This window comes from Myotis yumanensis, unplaced genomic scaffold (genome assembly GCF_028538775.1).
Source record: "Myotis yumanensis isolate MYYU_CA2020_CCGP unplaced genomic scaffold, mMyoYum1.0.hap1 SCAF_3, whole genome shotgun sequence".
NCBI lineage: Eukaryota > Metazoa > Chordata > Mammalia > Chiroptera > Vespertilionidae > Myotis > Myotis yumanensis.
Window position 1 is genome coordinate 212922622 of NW_027223754.1, and position 20523 is coordinate 212943144.

Consider the following 20523-nt stretch of genomic DNA (forward strand, 5'->3'; position numbering starts at 1 on the left):
TGAGATGCTTTTGGCAGGCCTCTTGCTAACCATTTCCTTTTTTTATGATGTACCAGATATTGACGAGTGTGAGAGTGGTATTCATAACTGCCTCCCCGATTTTATCTGTCAGAATACTCTGGGATCCTTCCGCTGCCGACCCAAGCTACAGTGCAAGAGCGGCTTTATACAAGATGCTCTAGGCAACTGTATTGGTAAGACTGCCGCCAGGCTGCCGGGTCCACAGGCGGGGCGAGCCACGGCGCCGGGCCCCCTAGAATGTGGGGGCTCACGGTGGATAGAACAGAGGTCGGCCAGCTTTTTCTAGAAAGGGCCGTGTCGCAAACATGTCCGGCGTTGCCGGCCGGACCGTCTCTGCTGCCCCTGTGGGAAAGCAGCCACACATATGCCAACAAAGGGGCAGGGCTGTGCCCCGATAAAACTTTATTTGCAAAATCCATTGTCGGGCTGGGCTTGGCCCCAGGGCTTCATGGTAGCTTAGCAGCCGCTGGTGTGGGGCAAAGCACTCGAGCTTCGGAGTCAGGTTTGAACTAAGGGACCGGAGGCAATCGCTTCCTTCCTTTGACCCTCAGTTCCTTCTGGGTCCCACGGCAGTTGTCATGTCTGGCTGTGGCTCGGGGCAAGGCTTCAGCAAGGTGACTGAAGGGTCTGGTCTGTAAAAAAAACTTAAAAAAAATCATCTGGATTCGCAGTCAAATCCATAGACACAGAGTGGAAGGCTGGTGGCTGGGGGTCTGGGGGGTGTGCGGAGTTAGGTTCTAGGGCGCAGTTTCAGTTGGAGAAAATCGAAATGGCCTGTGGATGGATGGTGGCGGCGGCCGCACAACAGTGTTAGGTGCCGAGTGCCACTCCTCTGTGCGCTTAAACGCGGTGAAAGCGGTGAATTTTGTTACGTATGTTTCACCACAAGAGAAAAAGCCTGTGTTGCTATCAGAGGAGACCTGGGGACGTGCAAGGCGGTGGATCCGTGTGAGCTTAGAGTGAGGAGGAGGTGAGGCGAGACAGGCCGAGCTGGAGAAGCTGCGGCGGGTGGAGGCCTGGGGGCGGGAGCGGCTGCTGGGTCACTGTTGGCACCTGAGCCCAGCTCGGCCGCCTGCCCTTGGCCTCCGCAGTCGGACCCTTCTCCCCCGTCCGGGCTGCAGACGCCGCTGGTCACAGCCCACCTCCCGGCTGGCCCTTCCCCCTGAGCGAGGCCTGGAGTTCTGCCTCAGCTCCATCCCACCCTCTCTGATGAATCTGTGCTGATCTGTGTGGAAATGGTAGTTGGCATGGAGACCCCTTTTATTTAAGTGCCCCCCCCCACGAGTATGTCAAGAGAAATAGAGCAGCGACCCCTTAGCACAGGGCCTCCCCTGAACCCAGCCCCAGTCTTGTTCCTAAAGCTCCCCTTTCGTCCTGTGGGGGCCTCAGCTGCTAGGGTTGGCCCCAAGCCAGCCCAGCTGTGGTTGCTGAGGCGGGCAGCGAGCAGAGGCCCCCTCTCCAGGGCCAGCAGGGGGAGGGCCTGCCGGGACCTGCTGCTGCTCGAGGGGCTCCGAGGGGGCGCACGGCTGCTGGGGATGGAAACCCTGACTCATGGCAAGAGCAGCCCGAGTCGCACAAAGCAGGGCATTTTCAAGTCTCCGCTCAGCCCTGGCTTCCCGCCAGGGGTGCAGCGCTGTCCAGGGGAGTCCCAAGGGCAGCGGGAGGGACAGTCCCTCAGAAGGGGGAGCCCAGGCGAGAGGGGGGCACAGCCTCGCAGGGGCCCAGGGCCCAGGACGTGGCCGAGGCCCGCCGCCAGCGCCTGCTATTCTGTGGGCGCAAAGCCCACGGTCAGCCCTCTGCCCCCAAGGTTAGGATTCGTTTAAAATGATTGTTTATATTTTGAAAGCCACATGCATTCTTACTGACCAAAAAGCAAACCCAGCCCCAGCGCAGGAAGGGGAGGCCCCGTTCGCGGGGTCTGGTCTCCGGCGACTGCGTCCTCGCGGCTCTTTGTTTTTATAGAACGGCCCCCCTTCAGCCGCGGGCTTCCCCCATTAACAGTGTCCGGGCAGCCTTTTGTGTCCGTGCCTTTCAGTCGTCTTTCAAAAATGACTGAAGTATCCTAAGAATTCTTCACGAGGAGCAAGCGCGGCAGCGTCTCCGGAGGCCCCCGCGCCTCCTGCTCACACCTCCGCCCACAGCTCGCTCACCCCCCCCGCCCCGTCAGTTCGGGCAGTGGCTGGAGCACTGACCGCCCGTGTACCCAGAATGCATCTTGCTGGAGCCCCTGGAAGCCTCCCTGGGGCCCACGAGCCCATGGGCCACCCCTCCGGCCACATAGCCCACAGCGGCCGCGGAGCTCGGCCCGCGGGCCAGGGCACAGGGCGGACAGGCCCCGGAGAGCAGGGCCCTCTTTCCCTATTGTAGAGCATAGAGAGTTCTAGGACCGTGAGGCTTGGTCCCCGAGGGCCTTGAGACCCACATCTTTGTGGGTTTCCTTTTTCTTCTGGTCCCTCCACGTGTTCACCATCTCTCTTTCTGCTCAGTGAGGCCGAGGGAATGGGCCAGGGCAGGCGGGTCTCCGATGGTCCCGGATCCCGGGGGCGGGGGCGGGCAGTGAACGGTTCCAAGGTCATTGGGTTAAACAGAGTGGACGGGCCCTTTACAGCTGGTATCTGGGCCTCCTGGGTGAGGGAGAGGTGGGGCAGGGCGTTCCCAAATTCCTCAGACCTTTTTCATGTATTTGGTCTTTGTTCGCTCACTCTCCCACTCGCTCACTCACTCACTCAGTGGTCGCCTGGTCCTCTGCCATGGAGCTCGCAGGCTGGGACCCCCTCTCTGGAGCACACGATGTCTCTAGGGGCACCCGGGTTCCATGGCACAGAGTTTGGGAACTGCAGGTCTTGCTGGGGAGCGCAGGGCTTCGCAGGGAGGGAGCGCTGTCATTGCTAAATGTGCATTCATTTTTGACACGGGCAGAGGCCCACGTTTCTCTGTGAGGGACTAGATGGCGGCCATCAGCCTCGCCGGCCGCAGGGTCTCTGGGAGCCGCCTCCAGGGCAGATGAAGGACAGGCTGTCCAGTGCCTGGCTCTTACCAGCAGGGGGGGAGGCTGAGACCCCGCCCCAGACTCTGAGCGGTTCCAGCCTCAAGCTGGGAGCTTCCTGTTTATACAACGCAGATAAGAGCCCGCCCTGCCTGCGAGGGCAGCTGTGTGCTGTGTGGCCACGGGCAGGGGACCTGCCGGTGGGGTGGGCGAGCAGCGGCTGATCTGTCTGAGGAGGGTGGGTGTGGCTGAGGGCTGAGCCCTAGTTTTGCCTTCAGCCTGGGGGCCCTCGATGGTCCTCTCACCCGGTAGGTGCTTTGTAAGCGTCTGCCTGACGCTGACAAATGGAGGTCCTTTGAGAAGCCCCCCAGCAGGACGCCCAGGCGGTGGGTCTGGCACCGAGTTGAGCGGGAGGAGTGAGCGGACATGTGCGCAGCGCTCCTTGTTTGTTTACTGGTGCATCATGGCTGGTGCGGGTTCATCACAGGCGGACAGCCCAGGGCCCTGTGTGTGTGGGGGGTTCCGTCAGCGAGGGAGTCAGCGCAGGCCCCGAGGGCCCAGGTGGGGGCGGGCAGGAAGTGTCTCCTTCAAGGTGGCACCAAGCTGGGCAGACGGGGGAGGTGGCTTCCTAGGCAGGGACCCTGTGCATAAAGGCCCAGAGGTGGGGCCCGCGGGGGAGGCGGGGGCCAGGCCAGTCACCGGAGAGCACAGAGCCTCCCCAGGGCCAGGGTGCTGGTGCCGAGGGGCCGGCCACCTGTCTCCCTTGGCCCGTGCCCGCTCAGGGAGGGTGCCCGGTATCCCCATGGAGTGGGACACGGGTGGCACCCAGGTGGCCAGGCCCACCGGTGGGACTCAGAGGGGCCCTGACGGTGGAGGGGCGGGAAGCCGGGCTGCAGCTTTGGACTCGGTGCCGAGGAAGGTGGAGGTGTCAGAGATTTAGGGGCGGGAAGACGGGCCAGGGAACGCACCTGTTTGTGGCTTTGCAAAGGGGAGGGAGGTTGGGGTTCTTTGGCGCTGTGTCTAACCACGGCGACTCTGTCTCTCCCCTGCAGATATCAATGAGTGTTTGAGTATCAGCCCCACGTGCCCTGTCGGGCACACGTGCATCAACACGGAGGGCTCGTACACGTGCCAGAAGAACGTGCCCAACTGTGGCCGGGGCTACCATCTCAACGAGGAGGGCACCCGCTGTGTGGGTTGGTATTAAAAAGAAAGCCGATCGGAACGGACTCTTCTCCTGCGCCCAGCACAGCCTTGCTTCTCTGGGGACAGTGTGTCCCCAGGGGGCAGCCATTGCCCGTTCCTCCATCCCTTGCTGGTCTCCAGGCACAGGCCTGGTGGGCGCTGCCTGGACGCTGCAGTAGCATGCCAGCCGCCCCGCCCCAGCTCCGTCCCTCTCACTTGGTCCAGTCCTGGGCTGAAAGCTCTCCGGCCCCTCCGTGCTCAGCCCCCAGTGGTGACAGAGAGACACAGGTGCCCTGCTTATGCGCAGTCCTCCCGAGCGGCCCCCGACCTCACACGCCGTCTAATCCAGGTGCAGTGGGTCCTGCTGCTCCCCGAACAGGCCTCCCTTCCCTCTTGCATTGCTCCCTCTGCCCACCTGCCCTCCAGGTCCTGGATCCAGGGCCCAGACCCTGCGGGCCAACAGGGGCCTTCCTCCCCGTCACCCCCAGAGCACTCCCTCAGCGTCTCCCCGTCAGCGGGCACTGCTGCCGTAACTAAGGTCACTGTGGCCCGAGTCCCTGCGGGCAGGGCAGCTGTCTCCTAGCCTGGGCCCCGCACACAGTAGGTGCTTGGGAAATCGTGTTGAAGCATAAACGATGCTGCTTTGTCATGTGCCTTTCAGTTTGCTCCTTCCCTCTGACTATCCTGGGGGCACACACACACTCTTACACACACACTTTCATACACACACACATACACACACACTCTTACACACACACACATACACACACTCACACACACACACACACACTCTTACACACACACACATACACACACTCTCACACACACACACACACACACACTCACACACACTCTCACACAGACATTCACACACACACACACACACACACTCTCACACACACACACACTCACACACACTCTCATACACACACACACTCTCACACACACTCTCATACACACACTTTCATACACACACACATACAGACACACTCTCTCACACAGACATTCATACACACACACACACTCTCAACACACACACACACTCACACACACTCTCATACACACACACACTCTCACACACACTCTCATACACACACTTTCATACACACACACATACACACACACTCTCTCACACAGACATTCATACACACACACACACTCTCAACACACACTCATACATACACTTTCACACACATACACACTCACACACACACTCTCACACATACACACACTCTCATACCTACACACATACACTCTGTCACACACACATTCACACACACTCTCACACACATACACACACACATTCACACACATACATACACTCTCAGACACACACACACACACACACACTCTCACACACACACTCCCACACACTCTCATGCACACTCTCACACTCATACTCACACACATACACACACTCACACTCACACACACACACTCACACACACTCTCTCACACATACACTCTCATACCTACACACATACAGTCTCACACACATTCACACACACACACACATTCACACACATACACTCACTCACACACTCACACACACACACTGAAAGTGTTCAATGTGTCTTTCTCTTTGCAAGATGTGGATGAGTGTGCGCCGCCCTCGGAGCCCTGCGGGCCGGGCCACCTCTGCGTGAACTCCCCTGGAAGCTTCCGCTGCGAGTGCAAGGCCGGCTTCTATTTCGACGGCATCAGCAGGACGTGTGTGGGTGCGTGGGGTCCCGGCCAGATGGCACCCAACAGAACCAGCCCGTGCTTCCCGGAGTGACCATGGTCTGCTCCTCAGAGCAGGACCCTGAGTCCGGAGACCCATCCGGTTCCGGCTCTGCAGCCCCCCTACCCCCGGCCTGAGCCGGTCTCCCACCTGCACGCCGGGTGCTCCCCGTCACCTCAGACCTCCGAGTGTCTATGAGGCTCCAGCCCCTGGAAAAATGCCCCAAACATTAGTGATTTCCCAGAGATTCACTCTCCAACTGCAGGGCTGCAGGCCCCGAGCTGTGCGCGCAGCCAGGGCAGTGAGAACAGACAGCATGGCGCACAGACCCTGCTGGCTCGCCTGCTCCGCCCACCCCCAGGGACCTTGGTCAGAGCCCCTGGACCCGCCCTGCCCTCGGGGCTCTGGGGCAGAGAACTGGCGGGGGGGGGGGGGGGGGCACACACCCAGAGGCATTGTCCTGGCAGGCCCCGTGTGGCCCTGGCTTCCTGCTGACCTGCCCTATTCTGGGGACAAGTCGCTTTGCCCCCTCGTCTGAGAAGGGAACTGAGGGACGTGGAGGGGAGGCCGTGCCCTAAGCCCCGCCCGCTGCCTTGCAGACATCAACGAGTGCCGGCGCTACTCCGGGCGCCTGTGCAGCCACAAGTGCGAGAACACGCTGGGCTCCTTCCACTGCAGCTGCTCCGCGGGCTTCCGGCTGGCGCCCGATGGCCGCTCCTGCGAAGGTGAGGCCCGGGCCAGGCGGCCCGTGGGGACTGACCCACGCCCGTATCCCCAGCACGCGTGGGAGGACAGGTTCGCGGGCGAAGCGCCTGGGAAAGGTTGCTGTCACAGGTGCTGCGCGAGTTTCCCTGCGTCCGGAGGCCACGCACCTGCCCGCCCAGCCGCCCCCTGGGCTACCAGGCAGGTGCGGGGAGAGTGTGGGTCGGCGTGTGGGGTCGGAGCCACCGAGCCACCGAGCCACCAGTGGTTCACGTGACCGTGGGGAGTGGCCACCTCGCCTGCCTTGGTGGCCTCATGGGGGAAGTGGGTGGATGCGCCAAAGAGAAACAAAAGCTGGTCGGATTTTACGTGGACTCTGGCAGGGGAGAGACCTTGGTGCTCGCTGCTCTCAGCTCCACCAAAACCAAAGGGGAGCTTTAAATGCTGGGTGTGTGGTGTTTTAGGGGGGCCGGGGCCCTCGTCCTCAGAGGACCAGTGCAGGCTGCATGCCGAGGGCTCGGGTCTCTGAGTGCGCGGGGGTGGGGTGGGGGAGGTTGGATGGGCTCCTGGTGCCGAGAGCCTGGCTTCTCGGGTGACACTGGCCCCGATGGGTGGAGCCAAGGTGGTCAGTGTGTCCAGCGCAGGGTCTGGACATGCTGGGCCTCAGCACAGGTCTCGCCTTCTGTGGGGCCAGGCTCTGAGGTCAGCAGAGAGAGAGACCTGTGACAGCCCTGGCGATCCCCCACGTTGCCTGTCAGGCCCTGTTCTGCGCGGGCAGTGCCCGGGCCGGGGTGCAGGCGCGGAGGCCCCAGGTCCCGGAATAAGAGGAAGTGGTCAGTGAGGTCCGCCTGCCAGGCTGCGCTCCAGCACACGCCATTCTCAGACCGGAGGCCGACAGTGCGATGTGCTCCTGGCGCCCGCGCTTCCCCCAAGATCCTGGGATTTGTCCCCAAGAACCAGACCCAACTGGTGTCTATTCGCAAGGAACCAGCTTCCCACTGGGGTCCTTCGCGCCTGGGTTTAAATCCCTGCTCTGCCCTGTTGGTGGCCTCGAAGGAGTCACTCGGCATTTCTAGGCCTCAGTGTTCTCGTCCATGCAATGGGGATGTTAGGGCCCACCGTGGAGGGGTCGTGAGGGTGAGACGAGACGAAGCAGATGACAAGCTATCACACGGCTGGTGTGAAGTGGGGCGCTGACAACGCGACGGCTCGTATCATCGTTATTATTGATCAAGGCTTGTGCCGCCCCTGGTCCCCTCAATGACTGGAAAGTAGACACTCATATCTGTGTCAGTGGGCGATATTGTGGACACAAAACCAGGGCCCGGCCACCTGGCGTGTTATTCCAGTAGGCCATTACAAAGCGCCTCCAAAGTGTGTAGTTAGAACATGGTTCTCGCCTTCAGGGCATCTCTCTAGGATGTGACTGATGGAGCCACGCTGGGCAGAGGCAGGTGGGCAGGTGCAGCCAGGCTGGGGTGGGGGCTGCAGGGATGGAACATGGGTGGTGGGGGGGGGGGCGGGTGGGAAGCGGCTAATGGATGTTCTCAGGTGCTCGGCCCTCCTGCCCTGCTAAGAATTAGCAGTAACTCAATGTGAGAAGAGACTTCTTGCCCAGAGGTTGGCAAGCTTTTCTTTCTAAAAGCCACTTAGTAAATGTTTTAGGCTTTACCAGCCAAAGTCTGTATTGGAACTATTCAACTCTAATAGATCTGCCCTATTATAGGGGATAAGCAGCCTTTGATTGCAGTAAATGAATGCATGTGGCTGTGTGCCAATAAAACTTTATTTACAAAAACAAGTTGGGGGCCGATGTATGCTGATCCCTGCTCTAAGCAAAGGGAATAATGAGCGAGAGCCCAGAGTTGCTGAGTGGCCCGAGGAGTTCTGAGCGTTGGAGTACTGGGTGTTGGTGTACCAACAGGGTCATGCAGGCCCTCAGTGCAGGGGACCTTGTCTGGGACGTGAAGCCGGGAGGACATGATCACATTCTGTGAGAGCTAGAAGGACTCTGGTACCAGGGGGTGGTGGGATGGAAGGAGCTGAGGCCAGAGGCTGTTACTGCCGCCCAATGGGAGAGGGTGCAGCTGGAGGCAGGCCGTGGTGGGGATGGGGGATCCAGCCCTCTGTCTTTCTGGGGACCCCAGGCAACCCCCGCCCCGCACTCGAGGACCTCCAGCTCTCTGCCTCTGTTCATGGCCCCAGGGACGCGGGCCATGGCTCTGAGGTGACCCCGGGCACCCTCTCTTTCAGACGTGAACGAATGCACCAGCAGCCCCTGCAGCCAGGAGTGCGCCAACGTCTACGGCTCCTTCCAGTGCTACTGCCGCCGCGGCTTCCAGCTCAGCGACGTGGACGGGGTCACCTGCGAAGGTGAGTCCGCTCCCTGCGGCCCCGTCTGTGCAGCGCCTTTGCGGGCGGGCCGCTTGCTTTCCCCTCTGCCTGAGACTTACGGGGTGTCCTTTACCCGCCCTGAGAGTGAGGTTGGGAAAGAAGCGAAGCCACTCGCCATGTAATGGTGGTGATCACCGTGTGTGCCGGGACCCCCAGGGGTGAGGAGGGGGCTCGGGGCCACCCACATCCCTGACTTTTGAGGGCCCCTCACTGGCTTGGGCCCTCCTCTTCAGCATGGGGTGCGCCCCACACTCTCCAGGGAGTCGGAGGATGAACCCTGGTGATGAGTCAGAAGCGCTTCCTACAGCGCCTGGCCCAGCCAGGGCTTGGACCAGCCGTGGGCAAACTACGGCCCGCGGGCCGGATCCGGCCCGTTGGAAATGAATAAAACTAAAAAAAAAAAAAAAAAGACCGTACCCTTGTATGTAATGATGTTTACTTTGAATTTATATTAGTTCACACAAACACTCCGTCCATGCTTTGGTTCCGGCCTCCGGTCCAGGTTAAGAACCCATTGTGGCCCTCGAGTCAAAAAGTTTGCCCAGCCCTGGCTTGGACGCTGCTGGGTTTGTTGCCGTTCCGGGAGGGTCTTCATCAGCACGTTCATAATGCTGAGCACCAGGGCCCTTGCCAGCACAGGCTCCTGACCCGGTGGCCGGGCTCCTGACCTGGGGTCCTTCTGAAGCCCTGCCGGTCCCCTCTGCTCAGCCCCCCATCCCGCCTCCTTCCCCACATGAGCTTGCTGTGTGGCTGAGACTAGTTCCTTCCCCTCTCTGGGCCCGTTTCCCCTTCTGATGTGATGATCTCCGACGCCACCCCAGCCCCGGCACTTCGAGGGCTCCCATGTCCAGCTGGCCCTGTGTGGCTGCCCTCCCCGGCCCCGGCCTGGGCCCCTGGGGACACGCGGCCTGGCCTGGGCCACACGGGCGCTGAGGGTGGGCCTTGCTGTTGCAGACATCGACGAGTGCGCCCTGCCCACCGGGGGCCACATCTGCTCCTACCGCTGCATCAACTTCCCCGGGAGCTTCCAGTGCAGCTGCCCCCCGACTGGGTACAGGCTGGCCCCCAACGGACGCAACTGCCAGGGTGAGCGAGCTGGGCGCCGCGGGCGCGGGGCACGCTTGGGGCTCTGGTGTTGGGGCTGACCAGGCCACACCATCGGTGGGGTGCATTCAGGGAGGGGAGGGGAGGCCTCCACGGATACCCTGGACTCCCACGCCTGCCCCCACCACCAGCACCCCTGACCACAGAGGGTTCTGAGCCCTCCATCCTGCCCTCGGCAGCCCCAGGGCTGGACCAGGGGCTGATGGCCTTTAGGAAGAGGCCCGCCCGGGAGGAAATGGGAAGTCCTCACCGAGGACTCTTCCACAGCACGTTTGCTGAGTTCACACTCAGTCATTTGACAAACCCCAGACCTTGCTAGGTGTTAAGGGCAAACAGTGAGCAGATGGTGGAGCTAAGGTGCTCACCCCTGCCCAGACGAGGGGAGGGTGTGGTCTGGCTGTGTGACAACTCCAGGGTCTCTAGTCAGGGAGGGTCCATTGGGGATGGGGGTTGGCTCTGGCCTGGACGGATGAGGGGACACTGGGCTCCCATATGTGATGTGCTCCAGGGGTCACCCTGCGGCCCGTGCCTGTCCTGGTAACGGGGTGCTGAGGAGATCTTTGTGAGCGAGTGGCCTGCCTGGGTCACTGCCTTACCTCCGGGATCGGCCCCAAGGCGGAGTCTAGAGGTCAGATCTGTCCAGCCCCTTCCTCCAGAGCCCCCACATGGGCTGGTGACCCAGAGGCTCTGGAGGCCCCCGGTTCTGTAGATGTCATTTCTGGTTTTGAAGAAGGTGACCCTGACCCAAGGCAGCAGCTGGGCGTGTCCTGGGAGGCCCCTGCAGCTGGTCTGGGCTGTTTTCACATTTCTGAGGGAGCAGATAACTTCCCTGCCCGGCCAGACTTCCTCATCACAGCCCCGGGGTCCTGCCAGACGCAGCAAAAACACATTCCTGAGCCCCGGCTCTGGGCCAGTGAGATTAGAAGTGTTACTTTCTCCACTGAGGTCAGGCGTTCGGCCCCTCTTAAGAGATGCCTCCTGGCTTGGTGATGTCCCCTGGGCCCCACCATTTGGCTGCTCCAGAGAGTTGTGGGCAGGGGGAAGGCTCCCATGTCCAGGGTCCAGCCCAGGCACCGCTGACCCTGGACACCTGGCACAACGTAGATCGCACTGGGCCTCGGTTTCTTCATCTGTAACACGGGGCTCGCAGCTTCACTCTTTCCCCGCTGGGATGTTCTGAGTCACGTAAGGTGAGGGCGATGAGCCGCGGGAGCTGCGGAGAGGCGCTGGCTGGTCAGAGCGTGGGCCCTGGCACCAGCCTGCCCGGGTTCAAAGCTCGGCTTACGAGATGTTTGACCTTAGGCCAGCTCCCCCCAAATGAGGCAAACAGTCCTTGCCTCAGTGAATTGTTAGGAGAATTAAGAGAACTCGGTGAAGCATTTCCAGGGCATCAGAGTGTTAGCTGTAATCATTGTTATGCTCATTCCAGGGATTGTGAATAATGAGTAAACACTATAAATTAAACGTCCTAGAAATATAAGAGCTGGCACAGGGCGCTGCTCCAGAGAGCAGTCAACGGAGGGCAAGGATGGCCCGATCCCCACCCGACCCTGGCTGGTGGGAGGCCCCAGCACCCCCGTCTGTGGGTGGGGACTGCTCGGGTCGCCTCGGCCTTCACTGTGTTGCTTTGGTCTGTTGCAGACATTGATGAGTGTGTGACCGGCATACACAACTGCTCCATCAATGAAACGTGCTTCAACATCCAGGGCAGCTTCCGCTGTCTGGCCTTCGAGTGTCCGGAGAATTACCGTCGCTCCGCGGACACGTAAGTCCCTTGGCCGTCAGTTGTCTGTCTGTGTCCGCCTTCCTGGGGGTTCGCCTCCCAGCCTGGGCAGGTGGTTAATGAGTGTGCCCCCCACAGGGGTCTCGGGAAACTCAGGACCCCAGATTCTCAGGCCCCTGAATGCCAGGGAGACTGGTCACAGATACCAAGGTCTCCCAGGAGCTGGAGGTCGGCGGGCCTGCTCTCCCAGCAGCCTGTGCGTGGAGCCAGGCAGAACCCAGCCCTCTTGTTTCCCAGTGGGAAACTTGGTCTGGGGACAGCTCTCTGGGCCTCAGTTTCCTCATCTGTAAGACACAAATGTCAGAATGCTCTAAATCAGGTGAAGACACCAGGTGGGCCCACATGACAGGTTGGGGCGTCAGTATTAGGAGAACCGTCTGAAAGCCGGACTGTGTTCAGCCCAGTGGCTGTGGGAATCGTGTGGAAGATTCCGTGGCCATATGCCATTCTGAGCCCACCGTCCCAGGCCCCTGGGCTGCCTGCAGGATGTCAGGGATCCCCCTTCCTCAGGGAGCAGTGAGGTCTCCGGGTCCACCGCACACCATCCTGGTTTTATTTCGTCTCGGTTAGCACCACGGTCAGTTGTTTCAGGAAAAGCTCCCCGGTGGGAGACAGTCTCAGGAATGTGCATACGTGAGCTGTCCTCCAGCCCCTGGACATGGCTCCAAGCCAGGCTGACTGTGGGCTTGGCCCCTTGACCTTGAGCCTGCTGCTCCCACCGGAGGATCAGTACACCAGGCCCCAGTGTCCACTTGCTCAGCCCCAGGCCCTGACTCCGGTTCTGGCCCGGCCTCCAGCGTGTTGAAACCCTGAGCAGGTTCCAGCCAGACTCAGACGGCCCAGGCCCTTGGCAGCCTCGCCCTCCCCTGGGCCTGCTCTGTGCCCCCGCCGTGTTTTGTCTGCTTGGAACCCAGCACCCGCTTCCTTCCTGGGCTGGTCGGGAGAGCGCTCCAGCACTGGGCTTGCCAGCGCGCAGCCTTCCAAAGAGGCTGTGGTTACGCAATGGCCAGCGGGCGGTGGCCCTCCTCTGGTTAAGGAAGCCCGTGTCCTTCATGGAGGCTGTGCTGCCCTTTGTCGTTGTAAGTCCCCCCTTCCCACAGCTCCGTCCACCTCTGCTGTTTGCCGCCGGCCTCTAACACACAAGCCAGGAAAGTAAAAGGCAGGAGCCTGCCCTGTGCGGGTCTTCACGCCTCCTGAGCTGCGGCTGGGCGGGTTGGCATTGCGCGCCGAGGTTGTGTGAAATCTGCAGACCTCCCCTCGGTTGCTGTGCGCTCTGGAAGCCCTCGCCACCCTCAGTGTGGGAGAAACTTCCTGACTTGCTTGGGGAACATTCATCGCAGGCCTACTGTGTGCAGGCACCTGGGCTGAGAGGCCCCCAGCCCCTGCCCACTAGCAGCATTGCAAAACCAGCAATGGCCAGAGTTCAGGGGTGCTGAGACCAAGGAGGGCCCCCACATAGCTGGGGTGGCGGCAGGGGGCGCTTGGCTTAGGCAATGCTTAAATGAAGCAGGAAGAACTGAGGCAGGCAGAGAGGGAGGGGGTGGAGGGCACGACCACAGCGGGGTGTAGACACCCACTAAACAGAGAAGGAAGGAGCTCCCAGCAATGACCTGGGGTGTTCAGCAAGGAGCAGCGTAGCCTCACTGAGCGGCTGATGCCCGAAGGCCTGGTCTGTCCCCACCTCATGGATTCATCGCCTGCTCCCTGGGCTGGTAAAGAGGGGGATTGTCATTCTTCATAAATAAGGGCAGGACGTGGGCCGACCCACTGTAAAGGCGAGAGGCAGCAGGCGGCTCCCGGGGCCCCTCCAGGGAAGGTGGCTGCTGTATGAATGCCCATTCCTGCTCACTGGTGCCGCCCAGTGGCACAGACGGAGAATGGAGCTGAGAGGGTCCTGACCTGAGGAGGCCAGGCGAGGCCCATGACTGTTCTCACCACCTGGGATGCTGATACGGCTTTGTAGCCAGGCAGGTCCCTTGACCTTGACCTGAGCAGGTCCCCTCATGTCCTCCATGTCCTCAGTGGTACAGGGAGTGGGGACGCCCCCCTTCTGGGCTCCTGTTGGATGACCTGTGACTGTGGGGCAGAGCCCGCTCCATAAAGCTCGCTCCAGTTCACCTCTTGCGGGGTGTGGGTGGGCACCCCAAGGCCTATTTTACTGCCAGTCTGTGGCTCTCCTGTTCCTCAGTGCCGTGGCCTCGGGGCAGTCTCTTGCCACTCAGGGGCCCTTGTTGCATCTGTCATCCCTGCTTGGCAAGGCCTTGGGGACCAGTGAGCACTGGCAGGGACGAGCCCCAGGCGCCAGCCCAGTGAGCGCTGGGCTTAGAGCGCAGTGGTGGCCAGGAGGGCGGTCCGCCCGCTGCGGTTTCCTCCGGACCCAGCGTCAATGCAGAGGCTCTGCGGCCTCCCCGCAGCCTCGCTCTGGGGGCCGGCCGTGTGGCCGCTGGGTTCCTTGGCCCTCCGATGGGCCACATGGTCACGGGACACCACTGCTGCTCCCGGGAATCTGGTTTTACAGTTTCTCCTGTTCTGGCTCCTCTTGAGGAACCACTGACCAGCCTGGAGTCCAAGTCGAGGGCTGCCCGGTCCAGTACGGGGCTTCCTCAGAGGCCGTGGGAACACTGATGCCTTAGTGGGAGCACAGTGACAAGTCACTGACAAGTGACGTCAGTGGAATTTTCTGTTTTACAGCCCATGTCTTTCCTCTTCACAAATCCTCTTAAAGAACTGGTTCTATGACCTTGGGAAGGGGTTTGTATTAGAGCTGTACTAGGAAGGCTGGAGGCAGCCCGTCTGTGGTTGCCATTCAGCGAGAGCGGCTTGTTCAGGGCCCTCGAGGGGCAAGGTCGAAGCCTCCCTCGCTCTCACTGGGCCTCAGCCTCCCTCGCTCTCGCTGGGCCTCAGCCTCCCTCTCTCCATGCGGTCTCCTGGGCAGTGTCCCTGGTGACCAAGGGCAGTAACTGGAGCATGTCCAGCAGGCTGGCCACAGACCACAGGGCTGGGCCTCGCAGACCGAGCAGGCTGTTCAGATCCTGACCACACAATCCCCCCTGCCCGCCTGAGGGGTGTCCCCGGGTCCCGGTGCCTGGGGTGGAACTGGAAATCCTCTCTCCTCAGCGGAGCCTCCTGAGACTCATGGTCTCGGAAGGCAGAGCGGGCTGGGCAGCCTTGGTTCTTGGTTGGCACGGCTCTTGGCCTGAGGGTGCAGTTGCCGGCGGACGGGGTGAGGCCCTGCCCTGGCGGCTCCTGGGGCTTGTCTCCAGGAGCGTGAAAGTCAGGGACAGCGGCAAGCGTCACCCAGCCTGGGGTGGCCAGCATGGCCCTGTGTCCCAGGAGAAGGACGGGGCCTTGAGGACCTTTTTTCTCTGGTATGTGGTGGCTTTCAAAATTACTTTTTCATGGAATATGGGGTGTTGTGACTAAAGAATTGGGGCACATTTTTCTTGTATGCATGATGAGGTGGACACCAAGGCGCGGGGACCAGGGGCTGGCTCTCCTCTGCTCTGTGATAGATGTAGTGATGGACCCGCCTCAGTCTAGACCAGTGGTTCTCAACCTGTGGGTCGCGACCCCTTTAGCGGTCGAACGACCCTTTCACAGGAGTCGCCTAAGACCGTCCTGCATATCAGATATTTACATTATGATTCATAACAGTAGCAACATTACAGTTATGAAGTAGCAACGAAAATAATTTTATGGTTGGCTCACAACATGAGGAACTGTATTTAAAGGGCCAGAAGGTTGAGAACCACTGGTAGACCCATGAGGACCGTGCCCTTCCCCGTCTGCAGGAGGTTTGCCAGAAGCAGCAGCAGGTGTTCGGGCGGTTCGGTACATCAGGGCACTGCTCGACAGAACGGCTCATGTTGGAACCGATCGGGAAAATGGGGCCATGCTGATTCGTGCACATTTGCTCAACACACAGGAGGTGCTGCGCCCATGCTGGGCACGGAGATAAAGCCAGGGCGCCCACCACGCCCTTGGGCAGCGAGTGGCCTAGGAGTCAGGCTGAGAAATGCCCAGTGCCAGGAGGGCTGGGGGCTCTGTGACTGTGGGGACCCGTGAGCAGGAAGGCATGTCCGGCTGGCTGTGTGTGATGGCTGCGGAAGCTGTACCAGGACGTCACGCACACTTCCCGTTCCCCTCCATCCACATGTGCTGGGTCAATGTTTCCAAATCAAAACCCTGTCCCTGGAGAGGGGACAGGCCACACAGGTGGGCAAGCTTAACGCACTGAAGGAGACTAGCGCCACCTGCTGGCCAGGCCCACCGGGCCCTTTCTAAAGCAGCTGCGCCTGCATGCAAGTGTGTGTATGTGTGTACATGTGTATGTGTGTGCATGTGTGTGTGTGTGCAAGTGTGTGTGTGAGAGAGAAAGAGAGAGAGAGGATGTAAAGTCTTTGAAGTGGGACAGGCTGACTTGCCTCAGCCACTACTGCGGCCTGGAGTCATGCACTCGCGGAGCTTGTCTCCCGTCAGTGGAGTGAGGAGAAGGCTGTGAAGGGAAGTGAGCTGGTGGGATGGGCAGCGTGAAGCCGCACCGCCCACGTCAGGTCGCCTGGAGCGCTCCCATCGGCCTGGGCTTGGCTGTCTCTGCGCCTGGGCTGTCTCGGGCCCAGGCCACCTCTTCTCCTACTTCTCCCTCTGCTCCGGGTTCCCTCCCAGGCATGGCTCGCTCTTCGGTGTGCCCGTTCCTCACATACCTGTAGCGCCATGGCCCACCCCAGGGCGGGCCTTTCTAAAACTCAGGCTGGTCAGGTGAGAGGGCACCATCAGTCCTGAGAGAGAGGCTGAGCTAGGCGGTAAAGGAGACCATGCTCACTCTCCACGTGAGTGTGAAACAAGCCCAAGTAACCCAGCATGAGGATGAAAACTCACCAAGCTGGTGGGGGACGTGATGGAAGACGAGGGCGGTGGATGCTCCAACTGGAGAATTTAAACAGTCCACATGGCGGGACTTCCTGGGCAGATCAGCCAAGGCCTAGGGGCTCCACCTCCACTCTGGTTCCTAAGGCAGCTGTCTCCACAGTATGATGGGCCTGAATGCAGGTAGCCCCTGCCCCCATCCTGTCACAGGAAGTGAGAATCTGTCCCCATCCTGTCACAGGAAGTCAGAACCTGTCCCCATCCTGTCACAGGAAGCTTTTACCTGTTCCCATCCTGTCACAGGAAGCTTTAACCTGTCCCCATCCTGTCACAGGAAGTCAGAACCTGTCCCCATCCTGTCACAGGAAGCCTTTACCTGTTCCCATCCTGTCACAGGAAGTCAGAACCTGTCCCCATCCTGTCATAGGAAGCTTTAACCTGTCCCCATCCTGTCACAGGAAGCTTTTACCTGTTCCCATCCTGTCACAGGAAGTCAGAACCTGTCTCCATCCTGTCACAGGAAGTGAGAATCTGTCCCCATCCTGTCACAGGAAGCTTTTACCTGTTTCCATCCTGTCACAGGAAGTCAGAACCTGTCCCCATCCTGTCACAGGAAGCTTTAACCTGTCCCCATCCTGTCACAGGAAGTTTTAACCTGTCCCCATCCTGTTACAGGAAGTGAGAATCTGTCCCCATCCTGTCACAGGAAGCTTTAACCTGTCCCCATCCTGTCACAGGAAGCTTTTACCTGTTCCCATCCTGTCACAGGAAGCTTTTACCTGTCCCCATCCTGTCACAGGAAGTGAGAATCTGCCCCCATCCTGTCACAGGAAGTGAGAATCTGTCCCCATTCTGTCACAGGAAGTGAGAACCTGTCCCCATCCTGTCACAGGAAGCTTTAACCTGTCCCCATCCTGTCACAGGAAGTGAGAATCTGTCCCCATTCTGTCACAGGAAGCTTTAACCTGTCCCCATCCTGTCACAGGAAGTGAGAACCTGTTCCCATCCTGTCACAGGAAGTGAGAACCTGTCCCCATCCTGTCACAGGAAGTTTTAACCTGTCCCCATCCTGTCACAGGAAGTGAGAATCTGTCCCCATCCTGTCACAGGAAGCTTTTACCTGTTCCCATCCTGTCACAGGAAGTCAGAACCTGTCTCCATCCTGTCACAGGAAGCTTTAACCTGTCCCCATCCTGTCACAGGAAGCTTTAACCTGCCCCCATCCTGTCACAGGAAGTGAGAATCTGTCCCCATCCTGTCACAGGAAGTGAGAATCTGTCCCCATCCTGTCATAGGAAGTGAGAATCTGTCCCCATCCTGTCACAGGAAGTGAGAACCTGTTCCCATCCTGTCACAGGAAGTGAGAATCTGTCTCCATCCTGTCACAGGAAGCTTTAACCTGTCCCCATCCTGTCACAGGAAGTGGGAATCTGTCCCCATCCTGTCACAGGAAGTGAGAATCTGTCCCCATCCTGTCACAGGAAGTGAGAACCTGTTCCCATCCTGTCACAGGAAGTGAGAATCTGTCTCCATCCTGTCACAGGAAGCTTTAACCCGTCCCCATCCTGTCACAGGAAGTGGGAATCTGTCCCCATCCTGTCACAGGAAGTGAGAATCTGTCCCCATCCTGTCACAGGAAGTGAGAACCTGTCCCCATCCTGTCACAGGAAGTGAGAACCTGTCCCCATCCTGTCACAGGAAGCTTTAACCTGTCCCCATCCTGTCACGGGAAATTAGAATCTGTCCCCATCCTGTCACAGGAAGCTTTAACCTGTCCCCATCCTGTCACAGGAAGTTTTAACCTGTCTCCATCCTGTCACAGGAAGTGAGAACCTGTCTCCATCCTGTCACAGGAAGCTTTAACCTGTCCCCATCCTGTCACAGGAAGTGAGAACCTGTCCCCATCCTGTCACAGGAAGCTTTAACCTGTCCCCATCCTGTCACGGGAAATTAGAATCTGTCCCCATCCTGTCACAGGAAGCTTTAACCTGTCCCCATCCTGTCACAGGAAGTTTTAACCTGTCTCCATCCTGTCACAGGAAGTGAGAACCTGTCTCCATCCTGTCACAGGAAGCTTTAACCTGTCCCCATCCTGTCACAGGAAGTGAGAACCTGTCCCCATCCTGTCACGGGAAATTAGAATCTGTCCCCATCTTTGTTCCGAGTCCTGGCTAGTCCTGTGACACAGACAGGACCTGGGCCTGGAGTCAAGGCCTAGAGGGGGAACAGGGACTAGACCTCCCGCCCAAGCATGAGTCTGGCTTCCTCACTCTGACCTTGGGAAGGCACTGGCTCTCGCAGCCTCAGTTTCCCCATTTGGACAATGGCGTCGCGCCCGCTGACAGTGCAGAGGGAAGGCGTGGTGGTGCAGAGCCGAGCACTTGGCCGATGGCCAGGGCTGCTAGTGGGAAGACGATCTTTCCCGGGGTCCTCTCTGCAGCCCCCCAGGAGCCCTGGTGGCCCTGACCACTGGGGCCGGGGCTCTGCCGGTGAGAAGGGGCCACCCCGCCCTCCGGGCACAGCCCTTGACCCCAGCCCCCGCGCCCCCCGAGGCTGTTGGAAGAGGCTAGTGCCCGAGTCCGCAGCCCTGAGGCCCACGGCACCTCCCGCAGGTGAGTGAGGGGCGCTCCTCCCCGTCCTGCGGCCCGAGGGGCGGGAGCCCCGCAGCGCACCCGCTTCCCGCACTGCCCCCGCTTGCTGGACCGGCCCTAACCCCCCTTGTCTCTGTCACTTGTCTTGCAGCCGCTGCGAGCGCTTGCCTTGCCATGAGAATCAGGAGTGCCACAGGCTGCCTCTGCGAATAACCTACTACCACCTCTCTTTCCCCACCAACATCCAAGTGCCCGCCGTGGTCTTCCGCATGGGCCCCTCCAGCTCCGTCCCCGGGGACAGCATGCAGCTGGCCATCACCGGCGGCAATGACGAGGGCTTTTTCACCACCCGGAAGGTGAACCCCCACAGCGGGGTGGTGGCCCTCACCAAGCCCGTCCCTGAGCCCCGGGACTTGCTCCTGACCGTCAAGATGGACCTCTATCGCCACGGCACCGTCAGCTCCTTTGTGGCCAAGCTTTTCATCTTTGTGTCCGCAGAGCTCTGAGCATTCGCTGTGGGCGTGGGGCTCCCTCTTGTCGCTTTCCTCACCCTCCTCGCCCGGCTCAATAAAATTCAGCAGGCGATCCACCCGCATGCCTCGCGTGCCTTGGTTTATTCCTCGCGTGCGGGTGGGGGTCTCTGTTGCTTATCATCAGGGTGAGCCGGGCACTTGCCATGGCCTGGTGCCCCCCGGGGCACCTGGGGCACGCCTGGGAGTGGCTGTCCATGGCGGTCACTGCTCCTTCCTCCCGGGAGCCCAGGCGAGGGCAGAAGAGGCTCCGTGTGCCCTTGCCAGTGAATTCTCTTGCCCCCTGTAAGCCCAGAGGTGATGATCGAGAAGGCCCCTCGGAGACTGGTGAGCTCCATCCCCTCTCATTTTACAAATGTGGAAACTGAGGCCCAGGGAAGGGGACGGTCTTGGCCAAGGTTACATGGCCTGTTTGTGGCCAAGCCAGGGTTCAGGCTCCAGCTTGGTTTCTTGCTGTGTTGCTTGGAGCTGAGCATTTAACGGAAGCAGGGGAAAAAGAGCATTTTCTGGTGGATGTGGCTCAAGCTGGCCGTCTTGTTTGTCCTGAGAAGCAGCCCGACCTGGTGGTGGGAAAACCCTGGGCGCGGCTGCAGCGTCTTGACTCAGCTCTTGCCTCAGGGGGCCAGTGCCTGCGCCGA

General features: G+C 60.1%; 1 protein-coding gene across 2 annotated transcripts in view; it reads left to right on the plus strand.

The window, feature by feature from the left end:
- FBLN1 (fibulin 1) overlaps positions 1-20523 on the plus strand; it is a 67923-nt gene that overhangs the window by 24990 nt on the left and 22410 nt on the right. The window contains exons 8-15 of one of the 2 annotated variants that reach the window (XM_070411292.1): positions 57-194; positions 4060-4203; positions 5782-5910; positions 6515-6640; positions 8871-8990; positions 9966-10097; positions 11757-11880; positions 19507-19946. In XM_070411292.1, the coding sequence (XP_070267393.1) occupies positions 57-194; positions 4060-4203; positions 5782-5910; positions 6515-6640; positions 8871-8990; positions 9966-10097; positions 11757-11880; positions 19507-19861 (1268 nt within the window). In that variant the 3' untranslated portion in view covers positions 19862-19946. Of the gene's footprint in view, positions 1-56; positions 195-4059; positions 4204-5781; positions 5911-6514; positions 6641-8870; positions 8991-9965; positions 10098-11756; positions 11881-19506; positions 19947-20523 lie in introns of those variants that run through there. The other variant, XM_070411291.1, reaches the window with a different exon arrangement.